We start from the raw sequence: 17,894 nt of genomic DNA, 5'->3' as shown, positions 1-17,894 counted from the left end.
GCCCGAGAGCCAGCTAGCTAGTCTCCCAGACTGCTTTGCTTTGGGAGCATTTCATCTGGTCATGGCCCTTTGGAGGAAAGGCCGTCTCCTTTTGGGCTCAGTCAGCACCTCACAGGAACCAGGCTTAGTCTCCTTCGTCAGAGTAGGTCCAAGGGCAGCAGAGCCGTCGGAGACCTGCACACTGTACCCCCCCATGCAAATGTGGAGGATGTCCCTGGGCTTGGGTAGGTCCCAACACAGCTCAACCTAGTGACAGGTATTTGGGGGGACAATGAAACCAGAGCCCCAGGATATATGCTTGGCTTCCAGCTCTTTGCATTGTGACTCCTTTTTCAGAACTTACGAGGGATACACTGAAATGGGGCCCCTGCTTCTGACTAATGTATACTCAGGCTACCAAAACTGTGGTTTTTATGAACATCCTGACATTAATGGAGCTCTTGCTCTAACCGAGCTCAGGGTCCTTGGCATGTCTCTGTCCCCAGGGAGCCCTCAGGCGCCCAGCTGAGTCCAGGTAAGAATTGGGCTCAGCACCGCCAACTGGGCTGTGAGGTCTCAGGAGGAGGGGGGCGGGTTCGGGGTAGCCATGTGCACCTGGTCACAGGGATCTCCATTCCTCCCTGTACCCCTTGCCATGTGACTCACTCATTGGGAGGGACTGGTCTCGTTTCCATGTCCTGGTTGGAAAGGTGTGTGTACCAAGAGGGTCCTTCCCAGGCACCCTGGAGTGGGTGAAGCAGATTCTCAAAGCAGGGTGGGGAGTCAATCTTTTCACCTCCTGCAGGTCTTGGCAGCCCATCTCCTGATGGCCACCGAGGCCCGTGGGCTGACGCCGTGCGCGGCAGGCTGTGGCAGTGTGGGCGGTTGCCAGGCAGCACTGGTGGGCAGGGCCCCAGGGCCTTGTGGGCTCTCTCAGCTCAGTGCCTGCTGTGCACGGACACTTGCAGGGCCCTCCCAGGACCCTCGCAGGTGAGCGTCTGTGCTTCAGCATGGGCATGGGTTCAGAGGCCAAGGCAGTCATGGGTAGGGTCCCCCTGCTGACCATGTACACCTGTCGTTTTCCCCATCACCCGGTATGTGCCTTGAGGGCCTTAAGGACTGACTGTCCCCATCGCGTCCTGTGCCCTGTGCAGTCACACTGGTCTGTTCACTGTGTTGAAGGGACAAGCAAGTGACGGAGAAAAGGACATGTCAGGAGGGATAGGGCTCTATCACCTTAAGTGAGAAGACCATGGGCTGTCTCTAGCAATTGATGTATTCCCTGGATTATTTCGGTGGTGTTCTCCTCTTAATAGGTATCGATTTCTTTGGACTTAGGGACAAAGTGACAAAGAGTGAATTAAAGAAGGTTCCTGGAGGTAGGTTATTTGAGCTGGACCCTGGTGAATGGAAATGATGAGGGCATCTCAAAGGTGAGAGGAAGGAATTCGGGAATATTCTGAACCCAATGCAGGGGAAGGGACATAAAACACAGAGTGTGATGGAGTGAGGGGTGTCAGTGTTGGGGTGGGTTGGGGATTACCCGAGATTCTGATTTTGTGGGATTTTTGCTGTTATTGGAGGGGTTTTTGTAGAGAAGAAGGAAGGAAGGAAGCGGTTTTCATCGAGCACCTGCCGAAGCAGACCTTGCACCGGGAGTTGTGAGCTCCTCCTGGTAGAGTTTTGTCCTGTGGCTTTATGCCCAGACCCGCATCCCAGCCTGCGGTTCCAGCACACACCTCCCCGCCCCCCACGCTCACCCCGAAAATATGCCCTAAAAGAGGAGTGGACTTTCTGCCCCATCACGAGTGGCAAACAAAGCTAATTTTCGTAATACAGCTGTCATTGTATTTATAATCTAGTTAGGAAATCAAGTCAGGAGCAATGTGCAAGCCTTTGTTTTCACTTTTCAAAGTGGCTACGTCTTAAGTCATGGGACTTAAGTCCCGGCTGGGACTGTTTTGAGGATGCTGCTCTCGGAGCAGTTGGTTTGGTTACAGGGCTCCATGTCGGGTCTGAGGCGCCCTGATGGTCTAAAGCTTCCGTCTTTCTTTTTTTCTTTTTTTTTTTTCTTTTTAAGATCTCATTTATTTATTTGACAGACTGAGATCTCAAGTAGGCAGAGCAGCAGGCACAGAGAGATGGGGAAGCAGGCTCCCCGCTGAGCAGAGAGCCCACTGCGGAGCTTGATCCCAGGACCCTGGGATCATGACCTGAGCAGAGGCTTTAACCCACTGAGCCACCCAGGCGCCCCTAAGGCTTCCGTCTTTCTGCTAAGAGGTGGGGAGCACGCGTTCTGCTTCCCAGGGTAGTCGCTGCTGTCCTTCCTTCCGTTGAAATGGCGTCCGGACGTTCTGATTTTCTCCTGGCGAAAATGAGAAAATTTGTGAAAATGTAGATGGAGGCTGTCTTAAAACACCGCTACAATGTCCTGTCTGCTGTTTGACCAGTGCGCTTGGGTCCCCCACCCCCTCTGATTGTGATGAGCCAAGTGAGTTATTTTGATCGGGGCACTGGGGGAACAGAAGGACAGAAAACTTTAAAGTCAGGAAGCTGTTTTCAAACATAAATTCTAAAACACTCGACAGAAACAAACAACCAACACGGCCTGTACACATTGAAAAGTAGGAAGCAGGATGTCCTAGGCCTATTTTTGGCACTGGTTCTGCCGGAAAACAGTGCGTAACCCACTAACCTCTGCGGTGTCCCCCAGGAGATGTCGCCTGTGGAAGGCAGATGTGTGGGCGCTGCTGGGGCTCCATCCAGGGATCCAGCCGGCACAGGGGAGCATCTCAGGGGCTCTCATGTCCACCTTCGCTGGCAGAGTCTCCATGGTCTTGCGGCCTTGAGGGCCAGAAGAAGACCAAGAGCTAGAGGGCCAGCCAGAAGCGCTCCAGAGCTGGGCCCGGCCGCCTCCCGAGAAGGAAGCAGCAGGCAGGCCGGAAACGGCACAGCTGTCAAGGGACAGGCAGGCAGACCCAGCGCCCTTCATATGAGTCCAGACTTCAGACTGCCCGCCTCCAGCCCGTCCTTGATGTTTACGGAACTCGCTTATGAGCCAGTGTGAGGCGTTCTGTCTCTCGTGCTTTTCGAGTAGTTTCCTAGGTCACCGTAGTGGTTAGAACGTGAAATGCTTGTTGGTGGTTTGCCCAAGCACTGCTCCGTGGAAGGGCGGGCGGGCGGGCTGGCTGGCTGGTTGTCCCCTCCTTGGTTTTCTTCCCTCTTTTTCTGGAACCTTCTAGATCCTCCCTCAGTGTTTTCTGGTCTGCCTCCCGCACGGGGTCGTGAAGCATGGGCTCAGGGAGGGTGCCGCCTGGAGCCCCGGGCTTGCCATCAGGTTACTCTGTTCCCACAGCTTTCGCTTGGGTTCGTTTTATTGGCGAGAGAATGTGGCTGTGTCTCTGGCAGTTTCCAGAAGATGGCTTTTTTACCCGATGCCGTTTTCTGTAGTGAAACTCTTTGCAGGATTAAAGAGTTAAGTCTGTGAGGCTCATTGCTCTTTCAGAAATTGGTCCCATCTTGCTTTATTTAGTCAACACGAGATTTTCAGAAAAGCGGCTCTCTCCAAAAGACCGCAGTGTGCTTTAAAAAACAGCTGCCGGAGTATTTAGGAAAGGGTGAGTCCAGTTCCAGGTGTTTTTACCTCACGCAGGAAACGTCTGTCATCATATTGGGCAGCTTGTGGACCTGGGGCTGCGTGAGTTTGGGCGGCTCCCGAGCACGATGTGTTGGGTGACGGAAGGGAGCCCCGGGCCGCCTCATTCTGGTGTGGGGGGTGGCGCCCACCTTGCAGCTTCTCCCCGCACCGGCTGCCCCACCTCAGGCATGACCCCTTCCACTCCTTCTCAAAAACTCGTTCGTGGTTTCTTAGGAGCTGCTGGGTCCTCGTTCTAGACAGTCCTGCTTCCGTTGGAGAACTTGAACCGTGAACGTGATGTGCGTCAGCCAGGTGGGTCTCCTGAGCCACCCCCGCTGCTGGGATCCCACCCAGGCAGTTCTCGGGGTCCATCGCCTGCCTCTGAAGGGATGCGCCTGCATCACGAATGGGACCCCGGAGCCCTAGAGCCACATGATGTTATGGCTTTTTTTTTTTCTTTTCCTTTTTTAGTTTATTTTTAAATTTTTAAAAATTTTTCTTTTTTTTTTTTTTTAACATATAATGTATTAATTAGCCCCAGGGGTACAGGTCTGTGAATCACCAGGTTTACACAGTTCACAGCACTCACCATAGCCCATACCCTCCCTAATGTCCATCACCCAGCCACCTTCTCCCTACCCCCCTCCCCCCGGCAACCCTCAGTTTGTTTCGTGAGATTAAGAGTCTCTTATGGTTTGTCTCCCTCCCGATCCCATCTCGTTTTATGTTTATTGCAAGATGGGGAGAAAAGGAAATGGGTGGATGGGCTTAACCCGAGGCTTCGGACAGCGTCTATCGTCAGCTCTCGGCAGGGGTCCCCAGCTCCAGCAGCAGCCCCATGTGCCCCACTTTGAGGGCCGGCAGAGTCCAAGTTCAGGAGTACTTTCTGATACTCAAGCAGTTAATTTTATAGGTGACCTCATCAATACTTGGGAGTTTGGGAAACTATTAAGCAAGTAATAGGATTACTGTGTTAAAGAGGTTTCCTTTTCCAGCAGCAGGGCAGAGCTACCCAGGCTCAGCGCAGGGGATTCTGGAATGCAGAGCGTTGGCTTTGGTTGGAGTTGGAGTTGGACCTGTGTCCCACACCCTGTGGGCCGGTATAGAGTCGCTCATGGGCAGAGCACCTAGAACGGCACCCGCCTGGTACAGACATTGGCAGGTGTGGATATCCTCTGATAAGGAAACTGTAAGAAAGACAGGATACCAAAGATGCCTCATTTCTGGTCACCTCTGCAGGATAAGGACTACGGTTGTCCATCCGCCCAGCCAGTGGGGGAGGAAAAGGTGACAATGGGGTGTGGTCCTCCCTGAGAGGCCTAACAGGCCCCTTTTGGCCCAAAACCCCAGGACTGGAAGGGGAAGAGGTGAGGAGGTAGAGGTGGGCAGAGGCGTCTCGAGTATATCTGGTTTTTAGTGTCTTTAGCTGAGGTGTGTCTCGCCCAACTACAGGCTTGCGTCCACACCAGCCTGTCCCTCCTTCTGACAAGGGTCCCCGGTGAGGTGCCCCATCCTCCCTGGCCGTCTCCTTTCCATAGGGAAGGGTGCCCCAAGCTGCGCCCAGGGGAGGGGACAACGTGCACGAGATGGGCTGGCCCAGCCGCGCTGGGAGATGATCTGCCATAACCAGATGCGCTGTTTCCATTTGGTTCGGGGCTCTGTAATGTGCGCCTGTCCTTTTGGTGTATCTTCTAAGGGAACACGTCCTCCGGCTGCTGGTGAGACGCGTAAATGCCATCTTGGTGTGGCCGGGCCTGTTTCCTCAGGCCCCTGCCCAGCCAGGCCTTTCAGCCCGTGGTGCCGACTGTGCCAACAGCGGAATAACAGAAATTGGCGCCAGCAGCTGCCTTTTATACACAGAAACCCAGCGTTGGCACTGCGGCTTGTTAATTTGTTTTTTCCTTCCCATGCATCTCAGGAGGCGGAGGGGTTTGAGGAGGATTTAGGTCTCCTCTCCACCTGCCAGGGAATTTTTCCAGATAACTCAAGGCTTTGTTGGTACTTTGGGGTCAGAAGGGGCAGCAGTGTTCAGGTAATAGCCCGGGTTCCTGGGCTCCTTGCCCACCAGTTCGCCGACAGTCAGTGGGTGGACACAGAGCTTGTCCCAGAATTGAGTTCATGTGTGCCTCAGGACGCAGGGAGATGGGGGGACAGTGCACCCCTGAAACTGTCTTGCAGTACCGTGTACCTGCAGTTCCTAGAAACGAACTTGGACCTACTTTCCTCTCCCACAGTAAAATTTCAGTACTTATTCAAAAAACAATTTTTCTTTTAACAACTGGATTTTGAAGTTTAAGATTCTAATTGTATCTGATGCTGAGAGATGTGGGTGAAGACACCACTCGTGGGTGTCACGGCTGCAGGGAGGCTCATGATCTCGGTTTCAGATGTTCTCACTGGACCCCGCGGTCGCGAGCTTTGATTCTGGTGTGAGTTCGTGTCTCGGGGCTCCCCTCGGTCGGAGGAGCAGACCCTGTGACTGACCACGGTGCTGCTTCTCGAACCCTTCGGTGTTTATTATTAGGAAATGTTGTAATGCTCCTGGTGGGGAGGTCCTTTATCTCGATTAAATAACTGCTGTTGCTTGCGTTCCTGCACCCAGAGTCCCCAGTGAGGGATGCAGAAATCTTATTCCGTAGGCATACTGGAGAATCGCCTGCAGAATCTAAGCCAGCCAGCCTGCTGGCACGCTGCTTCCCCGCGGACAGATGTAAAGGCAGGCCCGCCTCCGTTGCCGCTGCTTGCCGGTTCTCCTTCGTAATGTCGGGGCTTAGTCGTTGACCTCTGTGGCAGTCTTAAAATGATAAATTCTAGATGACCCACAGAGGTGTTTTTTGGTTTGTTTATCCCTGGCAGCATGAAGGGATCTGTGTTTTCCGATAATAAAGTAAAACCTGCATTTGGGCCTGAGTGATGTAACTCATTTGACCGGTAACCACAGTCCTCGGAGCCAGATTTCGACGTCGCCCGGAGCGTCCAGCAGCAGACCTGGCCCATTTCTCAGGGCGCCTCGTGTTCTAGAATTGTGTGTGAGACTGTGCACCCCCCCCCCTTTTTTATCCCGCCTGCCTGTTCACATTTAATTTGTTCCTAACCGAGTGCAGTGGATTAACATTTCATCAGGGTGGATTAAGATTGAATCAGCATTAAAGCGGTCTTTTCTTGTTTTCCTTCTGTCACTTTCAGGTGATCGCGGGCAGGGGTCGGGGGAGGCATGGGGAGGAGGGGAGGCAGTGCTCATCCCAAATGTACCCCGGTGAGGACCACGGAGATAAGCCAGAGCTTCAGTGTGAAAGTAATCAGCAGTTGCATGTTGGCTGGCCTGGCTGGAGCCCTCTGCCGTGTTCCTCCATCTAACGAGATGTCACATGGAACCAAAGCTTTAGGGGTTTTATTTAGCTCCTAATCCCCACGCTGGGAGAGCCGAGGTCCATGTGAGCTCACCCCCTGGAAGGGAGGGGGGCCGGCAAGCCTGGCGCAGCCTCCTTTCTGGGACTGGAGCTGCTGTTGGGGAGTGAGGCGAAGTTACCGTGAGTGTTGTGTTTTGTCTACTAATGTTTCGGAGGATTAATAATTCAGACCGTACTTTGAAATAGAAAACCCCCAGTTGGTCATTCCTGGCCGACTGGGAAGGGCTAGAAGGCAGCGGGCCTGTTGGATGCGTGTAACCGAAGATTAACAGAGACCGGTCCTGCTCTGCCTCGGCCTCCGACCCTCCTTCCCGATGCCGGTCCCCAGCCGCCAGGTCCACATCGGCCGCTCCCAGAGCTGGGATGCCGCTGGGTGGTACGAGGGCCCCTGGGAGGTGGCCGAGGCCCCGGTGAGGAGCAGTTCCGTGGCGGACGGCGCGGCTGCAGGACCCTGGTACGAGCCACAGGGCGCCGCTGAGCCCTACGTCTACCGGGAGGCCTTCTTCAACTCGGTCGCTGGAGGGAAGAGCCCGGTCACCGACTTCACCTTTTACGACAGCAGACAGGCGGTGATGTCCGGGCGAGGTGGCCTGCTGCCGCGGGATCACTACGGCGACACGGCAGGAGCTGCTCGGGCACCCAGGGAGGCTCGCCACCCCCGTGACCTGGGACTCGGCCGGCCGCTGCCTGGTTACGGCGGGACGGGCAGCAGGATGCCATGGGACCCTGCCCTGCAGGAGGCCGGCCACCTGTACCGGGACCCCGCGGGCAAAGGGATGGCTCGGGGGCAGCGGACGCAGAGCCGGGCCCCATCGCCCACGCGGTGTGGGGGGGAGCTGGCCGACGGCAGGTGCGCCCCGGAGGTCCCCGCCCACCCTGCCAGCCAGCTCTACAATGACCCCTGTGAGAGGCCCGTGGATTCTGTCCCCGCCCGGCAGGTGGCCCCCACCTGCCTGGTCGTGGACCCCGCCGCAGCCAACGCCCCTGACGGCGGCACAGGGGTGGCCCCGGGAGCGCTGCACCGTGGCTACGGGCCTGCCCGGGGCGGGGTCCCCTCCAGGATGGCCGATGAGAACTACGAGGCCGACCCGTCCTCCTTCCAGGGCCTCGGGGGCAGGAGGAGCGCGCTGCCCAAGTTCCTGGCGCTCCTGCGGGCGGAGGGGGTGGCGGAGGCCACGCTAGTGGCTCTGCTGCAGCAGGGCTTCGACTCACCGGCTGTCCTGGCCACCATGGAGGACGCAGACATCAAGTGCGTCGCGCCCAACCTGGGCCAAGCCCGCGTGCTGAGCCGCCTGGCCGGCACTTGCAGGACCGAGATGCAGCTGCGCCGGCAGGGCCGGGGGGCACCCTCCCCCCGGGTGCGTTCCAGCAGCTTCAGTCATCGCGGCGAGCTCCAGGGTGACCTGTCTGCGCTGGGCACCTCGGCCTTGCAGCCCCAGCCTGTGGGGTCCCTGCAGGCGGGGGACCTGGCTCGCCGCCCCTCCAGCGCACCATCCCAGCACCTCCTGGAGGCGGCAGCTGCCTACTCTGCCCCCGGAGTGGGCACTCAGGCCCCCCACTTCCCCTCCAGCTCTGGGTACAGCTCTCCCACCCCCTGCGCCCTGACGGCCCGGCTGGGCCCCACATACCCCCCGCAGGCCGGGGTGGCCTTAACTCACCCGGGCCCCGCTGCCCCCCTTCACCCGGGCCCCAGAACCGCGTACTCCACAGCGTACACAGTGCCCATGGAGCTGCTGAAGCGGGAGCGCAGCATGGCCGCGTCTCCCCTGCCCAGCCCCCACGGCAGCCCCCAGCTCCTGCGGAAGCCCATTGTCCCCGTGGAGCTGTCCCCACTGCCACCAGCCAGCCAGAGCCTCCACACGCCTCAGCCGCCCTACCAGAAGGTGGCCCGGCGGACGGGGGCCCCCATCATCGTGTCTACCATGCTTGCTCCGGAACCAAGTAATGAACCCTCCCTGCCCTTCCTCGCCGGGGACGGTGGTGAGGGGTGGTGGGGGCGGAGGTGTGAGCACGGGACTATGGGTCCTCCCGTTCTTGTTGCTCTCCTGCCACGCCTGGGGAGACCAGACCCTACACACAGGTGCACGCATCTGCTCCCACGCGGCCAGCTAGCCAAGGGGGACGGGTACTCTTGAGTGAGACAGCTTTACGGTTCAGGCTGACCCACAGGGACAGCGGCGTGGCCTTCCCATTCTCGGGTTCGGCCCCAGGTCCTTGGTGACGCTCTCTGTGCTGATGGGACACAAGTGTGTTTCTGGGACAAACCCAGAAGTCACTCAGAACAGAACGAAGCCGTGGGCTCAGAGACGTGGCCGTCTCTCCAGCTCACCTTCCGTGGCTCTGCAGAAGGTGGGGGTATCTGTGCAGGGCCTCCCACAAATTGGGTGACCCTCACTTGCCATGAGGAGTGTACCGTGGCGTGGAGACGCGCCTGTGAACCTTCTGTGCGCAGTATCCGAGGTAGGAAGCACCGGAGAGTTCAAACTGGGTGTGCTTCCTGGCCTGTGTGTTACACAAAGCAAGATGACGACATCCCTTAGAACACCCTGTTTCAAAGACAGATGTCGTCTCGTTTTGGAAAACGCAGTTGGGGATTCTGTTTACTTGTAGGGAACAATATATTTTCAAGTTGAAGACGGAAAGTGCTGTCCTCGGTGGTTCTCTTCAAAGACAGGAGACACGTGTAATTTATTAGATGTGTTTCCTTGGGTTTTGTGGGTGAAATTCCCGGTGGACATTCTCTGAACAACACTTCACCTTGTGTTTTCACCGTAGAATCTTTACTGATAATTCATGCTCTATGTCAGGTTTTTCTTCCCCCCGTTTTCTTCCTTCTTGCCACCCCTTTTTAGAAAACTGAATCCCATTCAAATGAAATTTTTTTCTGAATAACTAGAGTTCTCCGGTGGAGGGACTGGTGTGAAAAATAAGACGTACCTGTTTGGAAATGCCCCCTCGTCAGCTGTGGGAGCCTGATCCTGAAAACCTGAGGGGCTGGGTTGGCTCTCATGTCACTTTTGGGGCGGGGGCAGGGGACGGTGACCTCGAGGCTAGCAGGAGGCTGAAATGGCTCATGTGGCTTTTAAGTTTGTTCATACAGTGTCTTTGACTTTTTTCTTCCCCCTCTCCCTCTAAACAACATGCGGCAGGGGAAATTCAGATGGGCACGCGGAGAACGTATGCACCTTCTCCCTCGCAAACATTCCTTCTTTGCAACCAACTAATTTGCATGGCGATGACATTTGTTGCTGCAGTAATTTCATCTGATAATGGCCGGGCTTGCAAAGCGGATCTGAAAACATATTCCTTAATTATGTGTTGCTAAGCAACGGGAGGGTTTGGTCATAATCACAGAAAGATTATCTCCATTGAAGTCCTGGAAAGGTTTTGCTGAAGGAGGACCTGCAAAATTGCCTTATTTTCTTCTTCTGTTTATCTTGCGCTGCCTTCTAACAGAAACATTCCCCGTTATTTGGGCGAGGGTTCGGGGGATATTATTGAAGTTGTTTGGAGTAGGATCCTTAACACACTGTTTTGCAGACCAAAGGATATTGATTTTTTGTTTGATTTGTGTGGCTGCCAGCCAGTGGCAAGGAAGCCTGCAGTCGGAAGTCTGCCAGCAAATAAATTTCTCTGTCAGATGATCTGTCCCGGAGCGGTCGTTCTCCTCCTAGATCCTTCTGCTACATTCAGTGTGTCTTTACGACCCTCCCCTGAATGTGGTGTGTTGGGGGCCCCGGGGGCAGGAAATGGGCTTCTCCCGGCATTTCAACCTGCAGAACTGGCATTGTCAGGGGGCAGCCTTCGCAGTGTCCACGGCCAGATTCGGATCCTTGGTTCCTACTGCCAAGCCCCAGTGGTCGCTTTGCCCCCGAGAGGGCAGCATGCACACTTAAGGGAAGCACGCCAGCCCTAAAGTCTGGGAACCCAGCATTCCCACGGGGCAGCCCCAGCTAGCCTGTGCTGCCAGGCTGAGCAGGGGTGGCCGTCCTCAGATCCGGCTCTGGCCGCTGCGGCCATTGGCTGCACAGCCAGCATGAGTAAATGTTCATTTTGGTCTTCACCTAACCCAAAACGTTTCCCTCTGATCCGGAGAGACCGGGAATGCTCGGGAAGGCGACTCTCTTCTCTGTCTTGGGGTAGGCAGTCTATAGGTTCCCGGTGGGTTGTGTGTTTGGTTCTAAGTGCCTGGTTTGACTTCGACGTGCTTTGGGTGTTCTAACACCTCCTTGCTTTTCTCAGTCCGTGAGCTACCTGATTCACCGTGGTTGCCTTTGGGGATGGGGTAATGGGCTCTTTGCTAGTCCGTGGACCAGGCACTCCAGGGCCACTCGTGCAGCCCGCCAGCCCCATGTGACGGGGGATTAGTGCACGTCAGACCCGGACGAGCCTTGGCATCTGCTGGGTCTGCTGTCATGTACGCGCTGACCGGGTTGACCACGGCCCAAGCTGCAGAACCCCCCAGCTGTGGCTGCCGCCCAGCATCATCCCCTCCCCCGCATCACGAGGTGTCACGCAGCCCTGTCTGCGACCGTGCAGCGGGGCGCATCCTGCCAACAGCGGCGCTGCGGCCGCGGTCGGATTTCTGTCTCCCCCGACAGCAGGGCACACCGCCCACAGAGGGCTCTCCGAGAGCACCGCCAGCGCTCACAGATTCAAACGAGCAATGCGGTGTGGCCCTCACTGTCTGGGAGTTTGTCTCCTTCCAGGCATTTGACCGCGTGCGGTTGGATTTGTTAAGTGTTGTGATCCCCATCTAGTGCCAGGGCCGCTGCCCAAGGGCACATCCAAGGTCCGTTGGAGCCAGGGCCATGGGAGATGGGTGGTCGTCACCGTGTTCCGGGTCGCCAGAGCTGGTCACCTGTGTGTGGTGGTGTTTGATGCACTGCCGACACGCAGTGGGGGCCCTTGGCCGCCTGGGTAGGAAGGCCTTGCGGGAGAAAACTCTAGTTTCAGAATCAGAATAGAGGGTTGGGTGCGTGAGCACTTGGGGATTCTTTCCCTGTTCTTGGTTTTCTGGGAGGGACCCGCTGCATGTGATGGTCGGTGCTGGTAGGACGGAGGGGCAAGGCACAGGGCTTGAGAGTGAGGACTCTCAAACTGTCAGGTGGGAGGGAGGCCACCACGAGGCCCCAAAGGCACCCAGAGCCAGCCGATCACACCCATCCCCTACCTATATATAGGTAAAGCCAGCTTGGGAGGGGTGGGATGGGGATCTGGGGACCGTGCCCCTGAGCTGGCACTGCAGGGAACCGGGGTGATGATATTAGCCCCTTCTGCCAAAGAGCCTTACTTTGGCAAGATCTCACAGTCTGACTGAAGAGACGTGTAGGGCAAATAGGGCAATGCCTAGGCCCCCGGACATGGAGCACAGACTTGAGTAAGGCCGCCTGGGAGCTTGGCTCTGGCTAATTGATTCTTCAGGTGTATGTGGGCCCCAGGTCAGCTGTGTGATGCTCACAGGTGTGTAACACCGAGCCTGGTCTTGGGATGCTGTGCCGCCTGGGGTATGTCATCGGATGTGGGGTGCTGCCTTCTGAAACAAGGGACACGCACAGGGGCCTTCCGGAAGCCTAGGGTGGTCTGTGGACTGGCCACGTCTGCCTGAGTTCCTGTCGCCAGATCCTCTTTCATGTGGCCTGAGCAGGCTGGAAGTTGCCCGGGACGGGTCGTGCCCTCTCGCTAGATGGGCGTTCTGTCTTCCCGTTGGAGAAAGAGTGGGGCCTCGCCCGCACCCATGGGGCCCCGCCTTCGGGGAGGGACCTGGCAGGCTTGGCTTTGGCTTCCACAGAATAGTTTGTGTTTCTCTATCTCTTCCCCCAGGGATGCCTGCCTCTCCAAAATCTTTAAAAGAGGTGGCAGTCCCAACCACCCACAGCGTGGGCCAAATTTTTCTGGAGGATTTCCAGAGTTGGGGCACAGGGGACTGAGCTGAATGCACAGTGTGGGTGAGTATTGGTAGGATCATCTGCCCAAGAAAAGGGGACGCTGACTGAGCCTTTACCGTGGCACTTTCTCATCTGACCTTTGTTCTTTAACTGCGTTATATTAACACGTGACATTGTTTAAGGTGTACACCATGCTGTTTTGATCGATTTGTATATGGCAACACGATTGCGGACGAGGCAGCATCCGTTGTGTTAGGTAACTATCATATGACACCATCTATGTTCACTACACTGTGCATCGGGTCTCTATGGATGACACGTGTCCCCAGTTTGCATCCTGAAACACTGTCCCTCTTGGGCATGCCTCCCCCATCATTCCTTGGTATCAGCCAGTTCACTCTAGTTTTTACAGATTCACCCTTTTTAGATTCTACGTACAAGTGATATTGTACATACATGTCTTTCTCTTTCTGACCTCTCCAGCCATAGCGTGATGTGTTCACGGCCCCACCCGTGTTGTTGCGAATGGGAGACTATCTTCCTTCCTCGTGGCTGAGTAATACTTGTCTTCCCTTCTTTAGCCATTCATCTGTTGATGGGTGTTGGGGTTGTTCCAGGATCTTGGCTGTTGGGAGGAAGGCTTTGAAAACCACAAGGGTATGTAGATCTGTTGAGATCCTTTGTTCGTTTCCTTTGCATATATACCCAGAAGTGGAATGGCTGGATTGTATGATAGATCTTCTTTTAGTTTTTTTGAAGAACATCTGTACTGTTTTCCACGGTGGTTGGACCTACTGACATTCCCATTAACAGTGACTGTGATTTCCTTTTTTTTTTTTTTTTTTAAGATTTTATTTATTTATTTTTTTTTTTTTTAAAGATTTTATTTATTTATTTGACAGACAGAGATCACAAGTAGGCAGAGAGGCAGGCAGAGAGAGAGAGAGAGGAGGAAGCAGGCTCCCTGCGGAGCAGAGAGCCCGACGTGGGGCTCGATCCCAGGACCCTGGGATCATGACCTGAGCTGAAGGCAGAGGCTTTAACCCACTGAGCCACCCAGGTGCCCCAAGATTTTATTTATTTATTTGATAGAGACACAGCGAGAGAGGGAACACAAGCAGGGGGAGTTGGAGAGGGAGAAGCAGACTTCCCGCTGAGCAGGGAGCCCGATGCCGGTCTCCATCCCAGGACCCCGGGATCATGACCTGACCTGAAGGCAGATGTTTAACGACTGAGCCACCCAGGCACCCCTCTGATTTCCTTTTTACCAGACACTCACCAGCACCTATTGTCTCATTTTTGTTTGAGATTTTATTTATTTATTTGACAAAGATCACAAGTAGGCAGAGAGACAGGCAGAGAGAGAGGGAGAAGCAGGTTCCCTGCTGAGCAGAGAGCCCGATGCGGGGCTCGATCCCAGGACCCCAAGATCATGACCTGGGAGAAGGCAGAGGCTTAACCCACGGAGCCACCCAGGCGTCCCAGCACCTGTTGTCCTTTGTCTTCTTGATGATGCCATTCTAACAGGTGTGAGTTGTATCTCATGGAGGTGTTGATTGCATTTCCCTGATGAGTAGTGATACTGAACATCTTTCCATGTATCCCTTAGCCATTCCGATCCCCTACATGCCCTTTACCCTACGCTGTGGTTCTCCAACTTCCATTTGGCTTCATTGATCTCAGGGCTCGACCTGGGTCTTCCATGGCACATGGAGCCAGGAGCAGACAAGAAGTCCTCACTGGCTTTTGTATAAGGTAGTGCTTTGCAAGTACTGTCTTCCGTTTCGGGGCTGTCTTTTCATGTTCTTGATACTGTCTTTGAAAGACAGATTTTGATTTAATTTCGATGAAGCTCAGTTTATGTACCTGTTTCCTTCTCTTGCCTTGCACTTTGGTATCATAATCCAAGGTCATAAAAACGTATGCCTATGTTTACTTTCTTAAGAGTTTGACCATGTTCGCTCTAACATCTACGTGTTTGAACCATTTTGAGTCCAGTTCGCACATGGGTGTGAGGTAGGGGTCCAGCACATTCTGCTGCATGTGGCTGTCCTGTCGTTTCAGGACCCATTTGCTCTTGCTTTCAGGGGAGCCGAGCTAGGGGAGGGGGCCCATGCTCGGGCAGTGCTGGAGCCTCATACTGTATGTATTGCACCTGGCAATGAATCACCCAAAGAAAATAAACATTTCGAAAAGAAAACCAGCATATATTAGAAGACTTTCAGACATTTGGAGCTAATTTCTTGTCCCCAAGATATGAAGCAAGAATTTTTTTTTTTTTTAAGATTTTATTTATTTGACAGAGATCTCAAGTAGACGGAGAGACAGGCAGAGAGAGAAGAGGAAGAAGCAGGGTCCCAGCTGAGCAGAGAGTCCGATATGGGGCTCGATCCCAGGACCCTGGGATCATGACCTGAGCTGAAGGCAGAGGCTTCAACCCACTGAGCCACCCAGGCGCCCCTGAAGCAGGAATTCTAAAGCTGTTTCATAGGAGCCTTACTGGTACATAGGCGTTTGGGGTTTTTTTGTTTGTTTCTTAGATTTATGAAATAGAAATAATGCGTGTTGTCTGTAATCGATGAGCCCTTGTTAGCCTAAATGTAATCAAACATGCCGCTGTTGGGTGTTTTCCCCATTTGGGTGCTGGCTTGCACAAAGAACTTTCTAGTTACTCTTCGTGTAAAGGAAAGAAACAAGTCTGTTCACTTTTTCTTGCTCCCTCCACTGCTTAAGGAACAGGAAGGTACACTGCAGTTAAATTTAGCCAAATAGCGGTACGTAGTGTATGAATAAAACAACTTTTTTGGCAAATTGTTAGGAGAGCATAAAATCAAACCTGTAAACGCCTGTCCCCACTGAGAAGGTGGGCGGCTCTGGGGACATGTTCTCCTGAGCGCAGTTGAGAATTGATCCCAGGAAGGGTTTGCCAAGTGTGAGTGGAACAACTTGTTGTTTAAACAAGGTTGCTGTGGGAGGAAGCATCCTGGGAGGCTGAGTTTGTGAGAAGAAATGAAGGTTCCCGATGGGAACTCTGACTTCTGGGTCTCAGATGCATACCTAGACAGCTGGTGGGGCCGGCGGGGGGGAGCCTGTCCTCCCAGCACTGACAATATGAAAACATCGCTTCCACAGGACTGTGGGTCAGGGGTAGGGGGGAATGGGGCGGTGCTTTACCAGCATCGAGAGAATCCGAGTCTGAATCAGTCCCGTAAGTAATAGTGTGATTGTCGTGGTTCTGGAGCATGTGAACTCCTGAGAAGGCTCTGAGTAATTCCCGATTAAGATGGCAGTCCTGAGGCTTAGAGGGATTAATACTCTTCCCCAGGTCCCACAGCAGGGCCGGGACTTGAAACCAGCCTGTCTGATTTCAGACGTGTGACTGGCCACTGTGCCATGAGGAGCCACCGAGCACAGAGCTTCGGTCAGCGTCACCTGGGATTCAGCAGTGGTATTGAGCAGGGAATGGAAACCTGCCCGGGCCAGAAGTTGAGGTCTGTGTCCACAAGAACAGTAGAGGGGGTGATTCCAGAGGAGCCCCGTGGTGCTCCAAGGCTCATTTCCGCAAGTGTGACATCAGGGTGACGGGCTCCACTCGTCCCCAGAGACCCGAGTGAGGAGCACGTCACACCGTGCACTGGCCCAGGCTTTGCTCCTGGCCAGACCCACTACTCTGTGGCAGAGCCAACCCTCCTTCCTCCTACCGCGGGAGAGCCAAGGAAAGGAATTCTTCTGTCTTAAATGGAGTGTAAATGTTCTTTAGTCCTAAGAGGATTAAGCCTGGCTCTGGGAAATGGCTGTAACACAGGGCGGAGTTGAGTAGAGGGACAAGCAAGCATGTAAAGGAAGAGGAAGCTGGGTGGGAGGCCAGAAGGCAGAGCTTTCCCTGGAGTCTTGTGCACAAGGAGGGGCCTGTCTCTCCGGGCTTCCTACCAACCCTAGTAAAGAGGGAAAGAAGATCAGTTAATTCACAGTCCACCCCTTGCTCCTTTCCTTCCCACCTGTCCAGAGAACCCACGCTGGCTCCAGACGCGCCGCTGGTGTTCCTGTGTTCCCGCCGCATCGTGTCCCAGCCCGCCTCTCTCCGTCGGAGGGCTCTGTGACTCAGGACCGCATCTTGAGCATTGTCTTCTAGTTTTTACAAAATGTTAGTTAAAATGTTCAGTGGGCCTCACCCGGTCACGATTGCTAAGCTCCCATGTGCACGTTTGGGGCCGGGGGAGGGGTTGCAGTGCGGGGGCTGCTGCTGTTCTGCAGCTGACCTCTGATGTCCTCTCCAGGCTGCCTGCCTCCCCGGGCCGGCCGCAATGGGCATTGCCAAGGCCAAGGGGATATGGCGATTTTCCTCAGTTGAAGGGGGCTGTGCCTGGAGAGGTGGCCCCTGTCGCCAGCCACACAGCGTGGGCCTGGCCGCGCTCCCTCGTATGGTCAGCTCAAAGCTGACCTCCCAACCTAACCAACTTCCCTACTGGGGATTTCTCCAGTAGGTGCTTTTTATTTGATGGAATAAATATGACTTTGTGATGGGTTCTAGTGTTTCCCGTGAACTGGGCTTCGAGCCTGGAGCACTTTAGAAGTCATTAGGCTTTAAGAAAAAAAAGTTACTGAGAAGAGCGGGGAGGGGATGCGCCACCAGCTGTTGTGCTTGGGAAAATCCGCTCCCAGCCGCTCCAGGGCCTAAGGGCAGCACGCCCGGCCTGCCGGATAGTAAGGCTGTTAAAGGGTCTTTAGAATCACTTTCCTTTTTGGTTTTAGGGCCACATGAAAAACGGAGTTAGCTGAAAGCCTTGGGTTTCTTCCATCTCCCATCCTGCCCTCGGTGGCTGTCGTAGCTAAGAAACAGGGCACTATTTTGTTATGGGCACAGGGCCTGCGCGGTATGGTCAGAAGAATAACCCCTGGGTCCGCCAGGCTCTTCCAGGGGCCTTTCAGGAGGAAAGCGTGGTGTCTGCTCCTCAGGGGCACCGAAGGAGTCGGGGCAGG

At 54.8% G+C, this 17,894-nt stretch overlaps 1 protein-coding gene across 7 annotated transcripts in view; it reads left to right on the top strand.

Moving 5' to 3' along the window:
* CTBP2 (C-terminal binding protein 2) overlaps nucleotides 1-17,894 on the top strand; it is a 154,299-nt gene that overhangs the window by 113,114 nt on the left and 23,291 nt on the right. The window contains exon 1 of one of the 7 annotated variants that reach the window (XM_047703479.1): nucleotides 7,326-8,967. The exons of 5 other annotated variants lie outside the window; for them this stretch is intronic. In XM_047703479.1, the coding sequence (XP_047559435.1) occupies nucleotides 7,341-8,967 (1,627 nt within the window). In that variant the 5' untranslated portion in view covers nucleotides 7,326-7,340. Of the gene's footprint in view, nucleotides 1-7,325; nucleotides 8,968-12,946; nucleotides 12,975-17,894 lie in introns of those variants that run through there. One more of the 7 variants, XM_047703477.1, reaches the window with a different exon arrangement.

The sequence above is a fragment of the Lutra lutra genome, chromosome 14, assembly GCF_902655055.1.
Source record: "Lutra lutra chromosome 14, mLutLut1.2, whole genome shotgun sequence".
NCBI lineage: Eukaryota > Metazoa > Chordata > Mammalia > Carnivora > Mustelidae > Lutra > Lutra lutra.
This window is presented reverse-complemented; position numbering and strand designations above follow the sequence as displayed.